The 16123-nt window shown below is 43.1% G+C and overlaps 1 protein-coding gene across 3 annotated transcripts in view; it reads left to right on the forward strand.

Annotated features, from left to right (window-relative positions):
- gnal (guanine nucleotide binding protein (G protein), alpha activating activity polypeptide, olfactory type) overlaps window positions 1-13817 on the forward strand; it is a 67663-nt gene extending 53846 nt beyond the window's left edge. For all 3 annotated transcript variants that reach the window (XM_014181226.3, XM_045711020.2, XM_014181227.3), the window contains exons 8-12: window positions 8367-8425; window positions 10054-10174; window positions 10691-10821; window positions 11357-11424; window positions 11551-13817. In XM_014181226.3, coding sequence (XP_014036701.3) covers window positions 8367-8425; window positions 10054-10174; window positions 10691-10821; window positions 11357-11424; window positions 11551-11697 — 526 coding nt within the window. In that variant the 3' untranslated portion in view covers window positions 11698-13817. The remainder of the gene's footprint in view (window positions 1-8366; window positions 8426-10053; window positions 10175-10690; window positions 10822-11356; window positions 11425-11550) is intronic.
- Window positions 13818-16123: the final 2306 nt, after the last annotated feature.

Below are 16123 nucleotides of genomic sequence, written 5' to 3' on the forward strand. Positions count from 1 at the left end.
GCAGCAGAGCAAGAACCTGGTCACCTGGACTAAAGTGACGAGGCTCAGCTCGCCGATCAAATATTCCTTTCATCCTCCCCTGTGAAGATGACAGCTTCTCTTTGGCCATCTCACCAGCGGCATACAGGCGGCGCCGGAAATCACACACATAAGATAACAGGGACTGCGGTGGCTTAGGAGACTTCCATTCATCCTGGAGCACTGCTAGAAGCCCACGTACACTATGTCCGAACACTAGGTCATTTGGACTGAAACCTGTGCTTTCCTGTGGAACCTCCCTGGCGGCTAACGGTAACCATGGCAACCCCTCCTCCCAATCCTTATCCATCTCCGTACAATAAGCTCTCAACAAAGACGTGTTTGATGGAAACGTTCCAGCACTCTTTGACTCTGCGTGGGATAGGCACTAGACACATTGTGTTTTAATATGGAGCTGTTGGAGAACCTGACCAAACATATTAGAAGTAAAATTAGAACCTTGGTCACTCTGAATAACCTTATGGATTCCAAACAGCGAGAAACTGAGTCAAAGCTTTTAGCGCGGACTTAGTTGTGATAGACCGGAGAGGATAGGCAGCAGGAAACCTAGTGGTCTGACACACATCACAGTGAACAGGTAACTACTACCCTTCTTAGAGCGAGGCAGAGGGCCAACACAGTCAACAATCAGATACTCAAAAGGTTGGCTGAGTACAGGAATAGGAAACAGCAGTACCGGCTTGATTAGGTTTACCCATTAATTGACAGGTTTTTATGAACGCAGAAACATCCCTCTTTAACCTAGGCCAAAAGAAATGTCTCAGTATGCGATTGTAGGTTTTCCTCACGCCCAGATGTCCAGCAACATCGTCGTGGGAAGTTTTCAGCACCAACTCACACAACTTAACTGGGTCAACAATATGACTAATAGCCTCCCCCACAAAACAACTACTATGAGGTACCCACTTTCTCATCAGGACATCATCCTGGAGAAAATAGCCATGGGCGACATCGCCAAACTGTTCCACAAGCACAATTTGGTCACGCAACTCTTCTAATGTGGGGTCAGACCGTTGCTCCTTGATTAGATTGGAGTGGGCCACAGATAACAGGATCACAGGTAAAGTAGTGACAGATTTCTTTGTAACATCGTTAGCCAGCTCAGTGACCAGGTCGCCACGGCTCATGGACCGCGTCACCACGTACCACGAAACTCTGCGCGCTCTCATCGGGAAACCCTACAAACGACGGCTTAGCGGAAACCTTTGGAGATGGAGACTCGACAGGCCATACATGCTCACCAGCGAAGTTATTCCCAAGGATAACGTTGATACCCTCAATAGGCAACGAATCCTGCACGCCTCCAACAACCTCACCTTTCACCATTTCAGAATCCAACATCAGTTTATGTAATAGAACTGACAGTGTTCAACCCGATTCCCCTTACTGATTCAGGGAATAGTGTTTTAGTCTCAGCAGAGAAGGGTAACAGACTCTAACACAATCGACTTAGAAGCACCTGTGTCCCTCAGGATCTTCACTGGCACTAAGTCGTTACTTCCTAACAGAGACACAAAACCCTCCGTAATGAACGGTAAGTAATCTGGGTCAATTGGGACTTTCACATGCCCCTGGGCATGAGACGGAGTGAACTGATGCGGGACCGGCGCTGCAAACACCGTAGGCTTTGGTTTAACTTTAGCGTGAGTAATGCATTTACCCTTAGCCTTGAGAACAGGACATTTGTTTTTCCAATGACCTGAACTCTGACAGTAGTGACACTCTTGACTGAAGCCTGCTATGCCACAGGAGCCAGGCTCAACCCTGGATAAATGAAGCTCTGCCCGTGAACCAGAGTATCTCGGTGGGCGAGGCCCAAATCTCTCTGAACGTCCCCACTCATTCCGAATACGGGGCCCTGCAAAGGCAGTTTTCTGAGTCAAAACATACTCGTCCTCCATAATCGCAGCTTCAGAGACGGTCTTCCCTTTTTGTTTGTTAATGTACGTGGCTATTTGCTCAGGGATTGTGTCCTTAAATTGTTATAGCATAACCAGATCACAGCCCCGGGAAAGTCATAACCGCAGGGGCGGAACACCTGCGATTAAAATGTGAAGATAACTCTCGCACAAACTCAACATGAGTCTGTTTATCAGCCTATTTAAAGTTCTAAATTGTTGGCGGTAAGACTCAAGAACCAACTCGTAAATCTGTAACGCAGCCATTTTATCCTTAGCATAGCTGACATTTGTTGGCTACACTAAGAACTGAATATGCTTCCTGCGCTTTACCAGTCAACACACACTGCAACATTTAAAGTGTTTCAGAATCAGGCCAAATCCTAGCGTCAGCAACACGCTCAAACAACGGAAAAAACGTCTCGGGGTCTTTCTCATTACATTTTGGCAACAGCCGTAAGTTTCCAACAATATCAAATGTGTCCGGGACACGACCGAGAGAGGAGTGACCCATAGGTAAATCAGGGTCACCTTCTCAAAGCAAACTCTCCCCCGAGAGCTTTGCTTCCCTAACCGATTTTAACCGCTCTTGTTGAAGACGTCAGTCACAGAAAAAAAATCCAGACCGGACCACAACAAGAGAAGTGCCAATCACACTGGGCACCACAGAAGAGAGATGAGATATATAAGGAGCTTCCCCAAATCCTGCAATACCTCAACCCTAATCTTCGTGCGGATTTGCGGTGGGTAATTACGTACTGTAGCTCGCGAGCATGGAAAAATTCCCCAGCACGCTGGCAGATCACCCCCCCCAACGCCCCCCCCCCCCCCCCCCCCGAGCCACGGATGTGCCCCCGAGACAAGTACTCCATCCACGGACACCGCACAAAAATAACAAAATAAGCATGCCCAACATATTCCAAAGTGGAACACGTCACCAAGCCTAAAAGGGGAAAAGAAAGGCTATAGCTCCCGGTAGCAAATGGCACTACCCTACCCAAATCACCCACTGAGGTACACAGCCGATTGTACTCACCTCCCCGGACCAATGTCCCAACAGCGAGTAGAGCAAGAGTTTCCAGCCTGGGCAGGGGCCTGGAAACTAACCAATGTTACTCTCTCCAATGCAGCACACAACCAACTATCCACCGCAGTGGTAAGTTTTTACCAAACAAACAAAAAGGCAACCAACACTGGGCACCAAACAGCACAACTCAAAAAAGCTGTAACAAAAGATGCAAACAAAGCACCTACAGAGTTTATCAAACACTAACTCGGCGTTTTCTCCCAAACATTATACTCATTCCAGTTAGCTTAACAACACAAGTATTAGGCCTACTGGCATACTTTAAGGCAACGCACCTGTTTGATGACATCACAGGACAACCAAAATCACTGATACGTCTCTAAGGCACTATACCGAACACTTATAAGACTGGGCAGTGAAAACCAACCAAAGCGCATTCCAATTAGCATTAACCCATCATAATGCAACAAAATACTATACGCCAAAATGTCTAGGAACCAACTTTATGATCCCGGATGAGCCCCCACTTGCTACGAACCGGCTCGTAGCCCATAACAAAGAGGGAGACAACGCGGAGAGAAAGCAATAACAAAAATATATTTCTTAAACAAAGTAAACTATATACAAATAACAATGGTGCTCGTAGTGCAAGTGAGTGGATGACTGCATAGATGGTGATAATGATGGGTGTTGAGAGTTGCCAAAACAAATAAACACAAAGAAGCCCCAAAATGCCACAACTAAAAACAAGTGTGTCTGCATGGCGAGAGTCTCCTCAAGGTATGGGGGGGAAGGTGCATCTATCCCCGGGACAGACCCGAGCCCAGGTGTGTCCCATTTCGCTGACGATCCTCCTGGCTCTGCCCACCGACATCCTATTAAGGAAAACGAGCAAAGGAAAAGAATTTGGCAGAAAGAGTGGGAGGGTCGTCGTCAGTTTAACTGGATATCATGCAAAGCATTGTTGCCTTTTGTTTGTTAGGTTTTAGTTTTTTGTTTATTTTTGTCATTGTGAAATTTCAATTTTGTCTAACGTATGCACGCTAAATAGGAAAGCAGTATCTGCTCTACAACACCACGACACAGGAACTCAACATACTGCCAAGTGGTTTAGTGTAGTGGTTAACTTTACCCACAGGAGCTCTGTTTCCATCACTCCATGTAGAAAACTAGTCCAATCAACTGTATTGCAAGGTCTTTATTGAGAAATCCCTATTCTATAAGTCACCTACAGTGCATTCGGAAAGTATTCAGACCCCTTGACTTTATCCACATTTTGTTACGTTACAGCCTTATTCTAAAATGGATTAAATTAAATGTTTCCCTCATCAATCTACACACAATACCCCATAATGACAAAGCGAAAAAGGTCTCTCATAAAAAAAATCTAATGTATTAAAAATAAAAAAACAGAAACCTTATTTAGATAAGTATTCAGACCCTTTGCTATGAGACTCGAAATTGATCTCAGGTGCATCCTGTTTCCATTGATCATCCTTGAGGTGTTTCTACAACTTGATTGGAGTCCACCTGTGGTAAATTCAATTGATTGGACATGATTTGGAAAGGCACACACCTGTCTATATAAGGTCCCACAGTTGACAGTGCATGTCAGAGCAAAATCCAAGCCATGAGGTCGAAGGAATTCTCCGTAGAGCTCCGAGACAGGATTGTGTCGAGGCACAGATCTGGGGAAGGGTACCAAAACATTTCTGCAGCATTGAAGGTCCCCAAGAACAGAGGCCTCCATCCTTCTAAAATGGAAGAAGTTTGGAACCACCAAGACTTTTCCTAGAGCTGGCCGCCCGGCCAAACTGAGAAATCGAGGGAGAAGGGCCTTGGTCGAGAAGGTGACCAAGAACCCAATGGTCACTGACTGAGCTCCAGAGTTCCTCTGTGGAGATGGGAGAACCTTCCGGAAGGACAACCATCGCTGCAGCACTGCACGAAACAAGCCTTTATGGTAGAGTGGCCAGACGGTAGCCACTCCTCAGTAAAAGGCACATGACATCCCACTTGGAGTTTGCCAAAAGGCATCTAAAGACTCAGACCATGAGAAACAAGATTCTCTGGTCTGATGAAACCAAGATTGAACTCTTTAGCCTGAATGCCAAGTGTCACATCTGGAGGAAACCTGGCACCGTCCCTACAGTGAAGCGTGGTAGCAGCATAATGCTGTGGGGATGTTTTTCAGCGGCAGGGATTGAGAGACTAGTCAGGATTGAGGTAAAGATGAACGGTGCAAAGTACAGAGAGATCCTTGATAAAAAAAAACTGCTCCAGAGCACTCAGGATCTCTGACAGGGGCGACGGTTCACCTTCCAACAGGGCAACGACCCTAAGCACACTGCCAAGACAATGCTGGAGTGGCTTCGTAACACGTCTCTGAATGTCCTTGAGTGGCCCAGCCAGAGCCCGGACCTGAACCCGATCAAACATCTCTGGAGAGACTTGAAAAGAGCTGTGCAGTGACGCTTACCATCCTACCTGACTGAGCTTGAGAGGATCTGCAGAGAAGAATGGGAGAAACTCCCCAAATACAGATGTCAAGCTTGTATCATCATACCTATGAAGACTCAATGCTGTAAATTAGCTAAAATGTCAACAAAAAATTGCTTTGTCTTTATGGGGTATTATGTGTAGATTGAGACATGTTTTTTCATCAATTTTAGAATTAGGCTGTAGCGTAACAAAAGTTGGAAAAAGTCAAGAGGTCTGAATACTTTCCGAATGGCACTATATTCAAGTCCAATCAAGTCAAATTGTATTGGTAACATACACATAGTTAGCAGATGTTAATGCGAGTAGCGAAATGCTTGTGCTTCTAGTTCCGACAATGCAGTAATATCTAACAAATTCACAACAACTACCTTATACACACACATGAAAAGGGATGAATAAGAATATGTACAGTTGAAGTCGGAAGTTTCATACACGTTAGCCAAATACATTTAAACTCCGTTTTTCACAATTCCTGACATTTAATCCTAGTAAAACTTCCCTGTCTTAGGTCAGTTAGGATCACCACTTTATTTTAAGAATGTAAAATGTCAGAATAATAGTAGAGAGAATGATTTATTTCAGCTTTTATTTCTTTCATCACATACCCAGTGGGTCAGAAGTTTACATACACTCAATTAGTATTTGGTAGCATTGCCTTTTAAAATGGTTTAACTTGGGTCAAATGTTTCGGGTAGCCTTCCACAAGCTTCCCACAATAAGTTGGGTGAATTTTGGCCCATTCCTCCTGACAGAGCTGGTGTAACAGAGTCAGGTTTGTAGGCCTCCTTGCTCGCACACGCTTTTTCAGTTCTGCTCACAAATGTTCTATCGGATTGAGGTCAGGGTGTTGTGATGGCCACTCCAATACCTTGACTTTGCTGTCCTTAAGCCATTTTGCCACAACTTTAGAAGTATGCTTGGGGTGATTGTCCATTTGGAAGACCCATTTGCCACCAAGCTTTAACTTCCTGACTGATGTCTTGAGATGTTGCTTCAATATATCCACATCATTTTTCTTCCTTATGATGCCATCTATTTTGTGAACAGCACAAGCTCCTCCTGCATCAAAGCACCCCCACAACATGATGCTGCCACCCCCGTTCTTCACGGTTGGGATGGTGTTCTTCGGCTTGCAAGCATCCCCCTTTTTCCTCCAAACATAACAATGGTCATTATGGCCAAACAGTTCTATTTTTGTTTCATCAGACCAGAGGACATTTTTCAAAAAAGTACGATCTTTGTCCCCATGTGCAGATGCAAACCGTAGTCTGTCTTTTTTTTATGGCGGTTTTGGAGCAGTGGCTTTTTCCTTGCTGAGCGGCCTTTTCAGGTTATGTCGATATAGGACTCGTTTTACTGTGGGTATAGATACTTTTGTACCTGTTTCCTCCAGCATCTTCACAAGGTCCTTTGCTGTTGTTCTGGATTTGATTTGCACTTTTCGCACCAAAGTACGTTCATCTCTAGGAGACAGAACACGTCTCCTTCCTGAGCGGTATGGCGGCTGTGTGGTCCCATGGTGTTTATACTTGCGTACTATTGTTTGTACAGATGAACATGGTACCTTCAGGCGTTTGGAAATTGCTCCCAAGGATGAACCAGACTTGTGGAGGTCTTCCATTTTTTTCTGAGGTCTTGCCTAATTTCTTTAGATTTCCCCATGATGTCAAGCAAAGAGGCACTGAGTTTGAAGGTAGGCCTTGAAATACATCCACAGGTACACCTCCAATTGACTCAGATGATGTCAATTAGCCTATCAGAAGCTTCTAAAGCCATGACGTAATTTTCTGGAATTTTCCAAGCTGTTTAAAGGCACAGTCAACTTAGTGTATGTAAACTTCTGGCCCACTGGAATTGTGATACAGTGAATTAATTATAAGTGAAATAATTTGTCTGTAAACAATTTTTGGAAAAATGACTTGTGTCATGCACAAAGTAGATATCCTAACCACCTTGCCAAAACTATAGTTTGTTAACAAGAAATTTGTGGAGTGGTTTTAATGACTCCAACCTAAGTGTATGTAAACTTCCAACTTCAACTGTACATATAAATATATGGATGAGCGATGGCCGTGCGGCATAGGCAAGATGCAGTAGATGGTATAGAATACAGTTTTACTTATGAGTAATGTAGGATATGTACACATTATTAAAGTGACTAGTGATACCTTTATTAAGTCCATTTATTAAAGTGGCCAGAGATTTGAGTCTGTCTGTTGGAAGCAGCCACTCTATGTTAGTGATGGCTGTATAACAGTCTGATGGCCTTGAGATAGAAGCTGTTTTTCAGTCTCTCGGTCCCAGCTTTGATGCACCTGTACTGAGGTGTCATGGAGGGCAGGTAGTTTGCCCCCGGTGATGCGTTGTGCAGACCGCACTACCCTCTGGAGAGCCTTGCGGTTAAGGGCGGTGCAGTTTCTGTACCAGGTAGCAATACAGCCCGACAGGATGCTCTCGATTGTGCATCTGTAAAAGTTTGACTGTTTTAGGTGACAAGCCACATTTCTTCAGCCTCCTGAGGTTGAAGATGCGCTATTGCGCCTTCTTCACCATGCTGTCACCACGCTGTCCATTTCAATTTGTCCGTGATTTGTACCTCAATTACCTCAACTAACCTGTACCCTGCACATTGACTCGGTACAGGTACCCCCTGTATATAGTCTTGTTATTTTGTAAAAATATTTACTTTGTTTATTTTGTAAATATTTTCTTAACTCTATTTTCTTCAAACTGCATTGTTGGTTAAGGGCTTGTAAGTAAGCATTTCACAATATGGTCTACACCTGTTGGATTCAGCGCATGTGACAAATAAGATATGTTTTGAGATCAAGACATGTTTGAGTTAAATAGGCACCTTCACACATTGGACCATCTGTTATAGAGTTTTCTTTCCCTCCCAGTATGTTTGATGTAGGTGGCCAGAGAGACGAGAGGAGAAAATGGATCCAGTGCTTCAATGGTAAGTTTGGATTATGTGTATAATTTTGCTGCCCACAATGTTGTTTTGCAAGAGTAGTGTTGGTGGTTCAGTGAACCATGCTCGCTTAATGAGTAACCTTACCTGAAACCGGAAGTCCTGCGTTAACTCCTGACCGTCTTGTGGTGGAACAGGGACTGTGCCACAGTAGCTCAGCATTGTATACCATCTGGATCCACTTCCACATTTTATATGGAAGAGTTCATTAAAGTAAAATACCACTAAAAAATCTCCTATTTTGCTATTTGTTTAATTAGTCCATTTAAAAATATATATCATTTTACACGTATGTATTAGTTCCAAATAAGTCAACCATTACAGAAATACAATTATTATTTTTCACTCAACCCAAAGACAAAAACATAACAACAACCCAACATTTAACAACAGATAAACGGAAGAGAAAAAAAGTCCTCACATTATCATTATGCTTGAACTATAGCCAATATTCATATCAATTTCTTTAGAATATACAGATGTACAGTTCCAATGCTTCTACAATATCACCGGTTTGTAGGTGGCAGGTAGCCTAGTGGTTAGAGCGTTGGACTAGTAACCGAGAGGTTGCAAGATCGAATCCCCGAGCTGACAAGATAAGAATCTGTTGTTTTAACCAATGACCAAGTGGGGGGAAACTGACATACTTCCAGAGGAGAGAAATTGAACATCTAGCTTGTAATAGACAGAGGTCAACCATTTCCTTCTCTCTCCTATGTAAAGAGATATTGTCTGGGTAAAGATTTAGGTCACAAAGTTTAGGGATTAATGGTATTGGGGTAATCTCAGAGATATAGTGCAGCACTGAGCTCCAAAATGTTTATCTCAGCACACTCCCACGGGCAATGATACAAGGTGCCTAGATGTGTGTTACAATTAAAACACAGGTCCGGGATATTGGGGTGTGTGAACGGGTTGGTTAACAGGGATGATAGTGTATGTTTAGTAACCACAAGGACCACATTAGTATTTTGTAGTGAGGATCTGTTGAAACAAACATAAATCTATCCTAAAAGTAAAACACTGAACCCCATTCCCCTGTCTCCCTAACCGAGACACCCAACGCCCACCTCCCTCTAATCGTAGAGTGTAGCCTGGTGGACGACTGATCCATTACAGGGAGCAGTCTAACCAATGTGACGCTGAACAAAACAAAGTGTCTCCTGCCTTCTCTCGGCTATTACTCCTCATGAATAAAAGAGAAGGCATATATAGCAACTTTTTATGTCAAATATTACTTAGTCTTCGTTTGAAAAGTAGCAAAGAGTATCTCCACTTAAAACTGTAACGTTAGTTAGTGAAGCCTGAGATTAACGTGAATGTTACAGTTTGCACAGTCCAAACTAGTTGTAAATGATCCGCAACACAGGGTCTGTAGCTAGTTGCTACCAAGTAACATAAAATACAGAAGGTGTCATAGTGTGACGTTTTTGGACTGTATCAACAGTGGACTAATGAAACATGACTAAAGATAGTCTTTTAGTGGAATTTTCCTTTAACATTACATGGTTTACGATGTCACTGCGTCTGGTCCTTATAATACACACCATTATGCACCAATATGCACCATTCATGCTAAAACAACCCATTTAATGTGCTCTTATCTCTTTTAGACGTGACGGCCATCATCTTTGTGGCGGCAAGCAGCAGTTATAACATGGTCATAAGGGAAGACAACAGCACCAACAGACTCCGGGAATCCCTGGATCTCTTCAAGAGCATCTGGAATAACAGGTTGGTCCTGGGCACCTAATCAGGCTCTCTGCCCTCTCCCGACTCAATTATGCCCTAATGAAAATTTCACACCAGATTTAGTAATAGGCGAATATAACGTTTGCATTCCATTTTGTTGTGATTTCAATATACTTGCAATACATTTGCAAACGGAATTAATTTCAAACCAGCTTTGTTTATTTCTGTAGCAAATTCTTGGTGAACATTTGTTTTAAATTACATTGCAACACTACATGTATAATAATATGACCAATGGATTATATATTATTGTAAGAGGATGTACTTTTAGCGATTGACAGTAATAATAGTAACAGACTGAAGCGTGCTTCCCATTTTAGTTTTAATCAGTCAAGGTGGTGATATCAGTGTGAATCGGTCAAACAGAAGCAAAACATGAGAGATGGATAGAGCTATTTTATTTTTGAACCCATCCATTCACATTCCAATAACTCTGACACAGTGTCATTGTTTAAATGCCTGTCTAGTCACGTCATTCTTTACAATCTTTCTTTTCAGATTTTTACGGACCATTTCAGTCATCCTGTTCTTGAACAAGCAGGATATGCTGGCTGACAAGATCTTAGCAGGGAAATCCAAACTTGAAGACTACTTCCCTGAGTACGCTCGCTATACTGTGCCAGCCGAAGGTGGGTACTGAGATGTGCGGAAAACACTCTGTTTCTCTAAGTAAAACTTGATCATAATAATTAAGAAGATTTACTAACCTAAGAGACCCACACATTACACTCTTCCAGCAACGAAGCGTGCCCCTAAATCGTTGTTGTTGCTTCGCAGTGAAGGACCTCCAAACCGATCCTCAAGATGTATACAAAGGTTATCCCATTTTGGCGACTCGCACATTTGAAATTTGTGACTCAAATGGAATCATTTGCGCGGGCCCTGGAATAAACCTTTATTTAGACCTCATATGACCCTCTAACTTATAGATAATCCCGGGTACTCAGTTGCAGTATGTAAACAATAGCATAAACATGCCTTTCTTCCCTATCGTCAAATGAAATCAAAGAATAGTTTGGAGCACGGAGAGCACTAGTTAGAGATGCTCCATAAACATTTGATTGCAGATACTGTCATCAGCCACTGCACTACATCCTGTCCTAATGATATGGTATCCTTGTACTGATGAACCTGGATTTCTTCTGTTTGTCTCTTTCTGAACAGCCGTTCCAGACCCTGGAGAAGACCCTAAAGTGACCCGGGCCAAGTTTTTCATCCGAGATGAGTTCCTTGTACGTACAATTTTCATTCTATGTACTGACTGTAGATGCTTGTATTGTAGTGTTAACCATTTCAGGTTTGGGGTCATTTCCGTTTCAATTCAGGAAGTTAACAGAAATGTGCATGTCTCCCCACAGAGGATCAGCACGGCGAGCGGCGACGGAAAGCACTACTGCTACCCCCACTTCACCTGCGCCGTGGACACGGAGAACATCCGCCGCGTCTTCAACGACTGCCGAGACATCATCCAGAGGATGCACCTGCGCCAGTACGAACTCTTGTGATTGGTCGCAGCCCACCATCCAGTCGGCTCTGGGCCAATCCCGGTGCAGTTTGTTTCCACTCCCAAAACACAAGTTCCTTTCACCACAGGGACCAGGAGAACTACTGAAGCATCACAATGCTGTCATTTTGTTTGCCATTGTTGGTTTTATTTTGTTCTTTAATTTTGGCCCATTTTTTACTCTTATTTTGTAGGTATAAGTGGGGATGGGAAAGGATGTGTGTGTGCCTCAGTCTTTTATTTCAAATGCCTTTATTCTGCTCATTCCACTAAGCCTTTTTAGACATCTTGTTTTGTAGTTTTTTGATTTGAACTAGTCTTCTGTAGTTTCTGTTGGGGTTGGATCTGGACCAGCTGATGTTGTCAGATGGGGTGTGTGTGTGTGTGTGTGTGTGTGTGTACGTTTGTGCATTTGTGTGTACGTTTGTGCATTTGTGTGTGTCTGTGTGAGAGAGTTGAGGTATCTAATGAGGTAACTCCTGTGTGTGTTGGTTCCAGAGTTGGAATCAACCTTCCGACACTCCTTTGCATGGATTACTCCGCTTTGCTCTCTCTCTCTCTCTCTATTCTGCTCTGAGTACTTGATGAAGGAGTGGGGCGGTGGGGCGGGCAGGAGATGTAATGCACTTTGCATCAGGTAACTTAACGCCGTCAAGGAAGTATACACATGATGTAGCACCGAGATATTTATTACTCTGTCACTTTTTATTTGGGGTTGTTTGTTTTTATTGCAACATGATGGAGAGAGAGGCTTTCAGACTGCCTTTGTGTGGATGCTGAGAGCTGTAGAATTAGCATAGGGGGGGTGGGGCTTGTGGGAGACCAGGAGGATGCTGGGAGTTTGAGTCCAATGCACCTCCTGCCGTAGGGCAGCAGCAGCATTCTGCCACGTGTCTAGATGGAAAGAGAAATACCACACTCACTTTGATTTGCCCACAGACAGTCCTTTTTGACTTAGATCCTCTTGGGCAATAGTTATATATATATATATATATATATATATATATATATATATATTATTTTTTTTGTTTTAGTTTATTATCTTGCACACTGTGCAAGGTTGATTATCTTGTACAGACTGCAAAATGTAATGTTATTTTGTACAACTTTATTGAGAGAAAAAACTTCTTGTAGAATATCTTTGTGCCTTGATAATGGCTGTACCTGTAAATTGAGCTCTGATGTATGTTTTTGACTGCGCTGTACAGCTTGATGTCAAACTCTATCTGACAGTAGAGACTGCAGGCAGGGAGTTTCTCTCTCTCTCTCTCTCTCTCTCTCTCTGTAGAGGTTAGTTTTTCTGGTTTATAAAAAAGGAAAATGTTCTTTAGTAGAAAACGGCAGAAAAATTTGTGCGGTGTAAAAAACAAAAAAACAAATCCTGTATACATTATGCAAATTAACCACTTACCTACCGCAGTGACCCCAGGTCGCAGCCAGAGACATGCCTTCATCCTCTTTCGTTTCGACGGTGAAAATGTATATTTTTATTTCTGATTCTCAGCTTTAATACATTGGAAGATCCATTGACGTGTCCAAATCGCAACCTGGCGTTGTTTTACTACAGTAGGAAGCATCTTTTTAGATATGAAGTGTGTATGAGATGTATACATGCGCGTGCCAGTAAATGTGTGTGTATGTGTGCTTCAAAGCATGCATGTACTGTAAAACATATATACACACATGTACTCATGCATTGTATATGTACATTGTACATGTGCATTTTATATTAATATATATGTACATATACATTTATAAAGATATACATATATTCTATAAATCTATATGTACAATTATACATAGTAATGTGTGTGCCTATGCGTATACATATTTATGAATGTCTAGAACGTATGTATGCATACAGATGCATAGGCATCAACTTATATAGAATGAGACGAGATGATAAAGTAGTGATCCTTCGGTCATAGAGATCCCTTCACAATGGCACAGGCATTGTGAGCGTGGGCACAGTTAGACAGGATATTCTTTACACTGAACAGAAGCTTTCAATGTGCAAGTCTATTCTCAGAGCGAGGAGGTAGATGTGATAACGTTTGTGTTTTCAGGCCTTTAAGGAATACAAAAAGTATTTTTATTTTAATAAAGAGGCACATCAGAAGACCTTTGTTTTTTTTGTTTTTGTTGGTTTGTCTAAACTGAATATGTGGGAAAATGACACTTATGTACACTTTGTATATGCATAAATTACAGTTGCAAGAAACCCAGTTCCACCGTCTTCCCTCGACTGTTTTTGTCCGGGTCACATTTAAAGGTCAAAAAACCGCATTCAGTTGCCAATAATTTATAAAGAGAATGAACGGATAACATCAGTGCACGCTATTAAAATGCACCAACAAAGAGCGACCAAGGCCCTTTAAAATGTGCTGTTGGTTTGGATGTCAGGAGTGTCAACCCTACTGCAGTCTCTTTGGTCTCAGGGATGAACATGGTCAGGGTGAGGGGGTCAAAGGTGGTCGGTCACACAGATGAGACGTCCCCTACCGTTACTTTGATTTCAATCACACTTGGTTTATTTGCTACCCTGAATGCTGCTTCAGGGGCCTATTTTTATGTGGCCTGCCAAGGAAATAATAAATATTTGATCTAGGGGAAACACTCACTATAACAGTCACAGGCCCTTGTGCTTGCCCATGAGGCTGGTGGCTAGGAGCATGAAGCTCTTTGAGAAGTGGAGGTGGGCCATGAGCATGAGGGAGACGACCATGGCTGTGGCGCGGTAGATGGCCACCATGCTGCTCTCCTCTAGCAGGAAGCACTTAGCCAACTGGAAGTCCGTGGGAGAGAAGGTGCCCTGCAGGGAGAGGGATGTTGTGTCCCGATTCTCTACCCTTCTAACACTATATTTAAATTCATGAAGTAAACTTAAATTGAAATGGAATTGACCCCAACCCTGACAGTAAGTTACCAGGATGAAGCTGGGGTTGTTGCGGTTTCTCCAGCTGAAGGAAGAAACGCTGATCTCTGGGTGCTTGTTGTCATGAACCACCTTACAGGCACTGTGGGTGTGGCCACTCAGGATAAGGCGGGGCGGAAAATAACAAAGTAACTGCAGAGTGGAACCAAAAGAATCCATCATATTTCTCCAATCACAAGCTTGTAAGTGACGACCTATTATTGTTTTCAGTCAAAAAGATACCCTTCAGAATGATTCTTAGGGATTTATCTCAGTCTGAAGTGGCTTCCTCTGTTGGGACCTTTCCTTCATCTGCACTGATCTGGAAAAAAACGAGTTATGAAAGCAAGCAGAGACCACTTCAGACAATAGAGATGAATCCCATGTGTGAGTGATAGTTCTGTGTATTTAAACTCACCCTTTGAGAAGCTTCCTGGTATAGCATGTCATAATGCTCATGGAACACCTGGTGGCGCTCTTCAGGAGAGGCGACATCCTGCCCAGTGCACTCTACATCGTTCAGGTAGTACATAGGGTAGTGCTGCCCACAGAAAAGGTCAACAAACAGTAAATAGATGTTTTATTGTCACATACACCAGATAGATGCAGTGAAACGTGTTGTTTAAAGAGTCGGCCATAGTAGTCAAATCAAACTTTATTTGTCACATGCGCCGAATACAACAAGTGTAGACCTTACTGTGAAATGCTTACTTACAAGCCCTTAACCAACAGTGCAGTTCAAGAAGAGTTAAGAAAATATTTACCAAATAAACCAAAGAAAAAAATTATAAAAAGTAACACAATAATGAGGCTATATACAGGGGGTACCGGTACAGAGTCAGTGTGCGAGGGCACAGGTTAAAGGTAATTTGTACATGTAGGTAGGGGTGAAGTGACTATGCATAGCAGCAGTGTACAAAACACATGGGGGGCAATGTAATAGTCCGGTGGCCATTTGATTAATTGTTCAGCAGTCTTATGGCTTGGGTGTAGAAGCTGTTAAGGAGACTTTTGGTCCTAGACTTGGTGCTCCGGTACCGCTTGCCGTGCGGTAGCAGAGAAAACAGTCTATGACTTGGGTGACTGGCGTCTCTGACAATTTTATGGGCTTTCCTCTGACACCGCCTAGTATATAGGTCCTGGATGGCAGGAAGCTTGGCCCCAGTGATGTACTGGGCTGTACGCACTACCCTCTGTAGCGGCTTACGGTCAGATGCAGAGCAGTTGCCATACCAGGCGGTGATGCAACTGGTCAGGATGCTCTCGATTGTGCAGCTGTAGAACTTTTTGAGGATCTGGGGACCCATGCCAAATATTTTCAGTGTTCTGAGGGGGAAAAGGTTTTGTTGTGCCCTCTTCACGACTGTCTTGGTGTGTTTGGACCAAGTATGCACCTTTGGAGAAAATTAGCGTTAAATGCCTTGCTCAAGGGCACATCGACAGATTTTCACCTAGTCGGCTCATGTATTCGAACCAGCGACCTTTTAGTTATTGGCCCAACGCTCTAACCGCT

This window comes from Salmo salar, chromosome 29, assembly GCF_965601325.2.
Source record: "Salmo salar chromosome 29, fSalSal1, whole genome shotgun sequence".
In the NCBI taxonomy this organism is placed as follows: domain Eukaryota; kingdom Metazoa; phylum Chordata; class Actinopteri; order Salmoniformes; family Salmonidae; genus Salmo; species Salmo salar.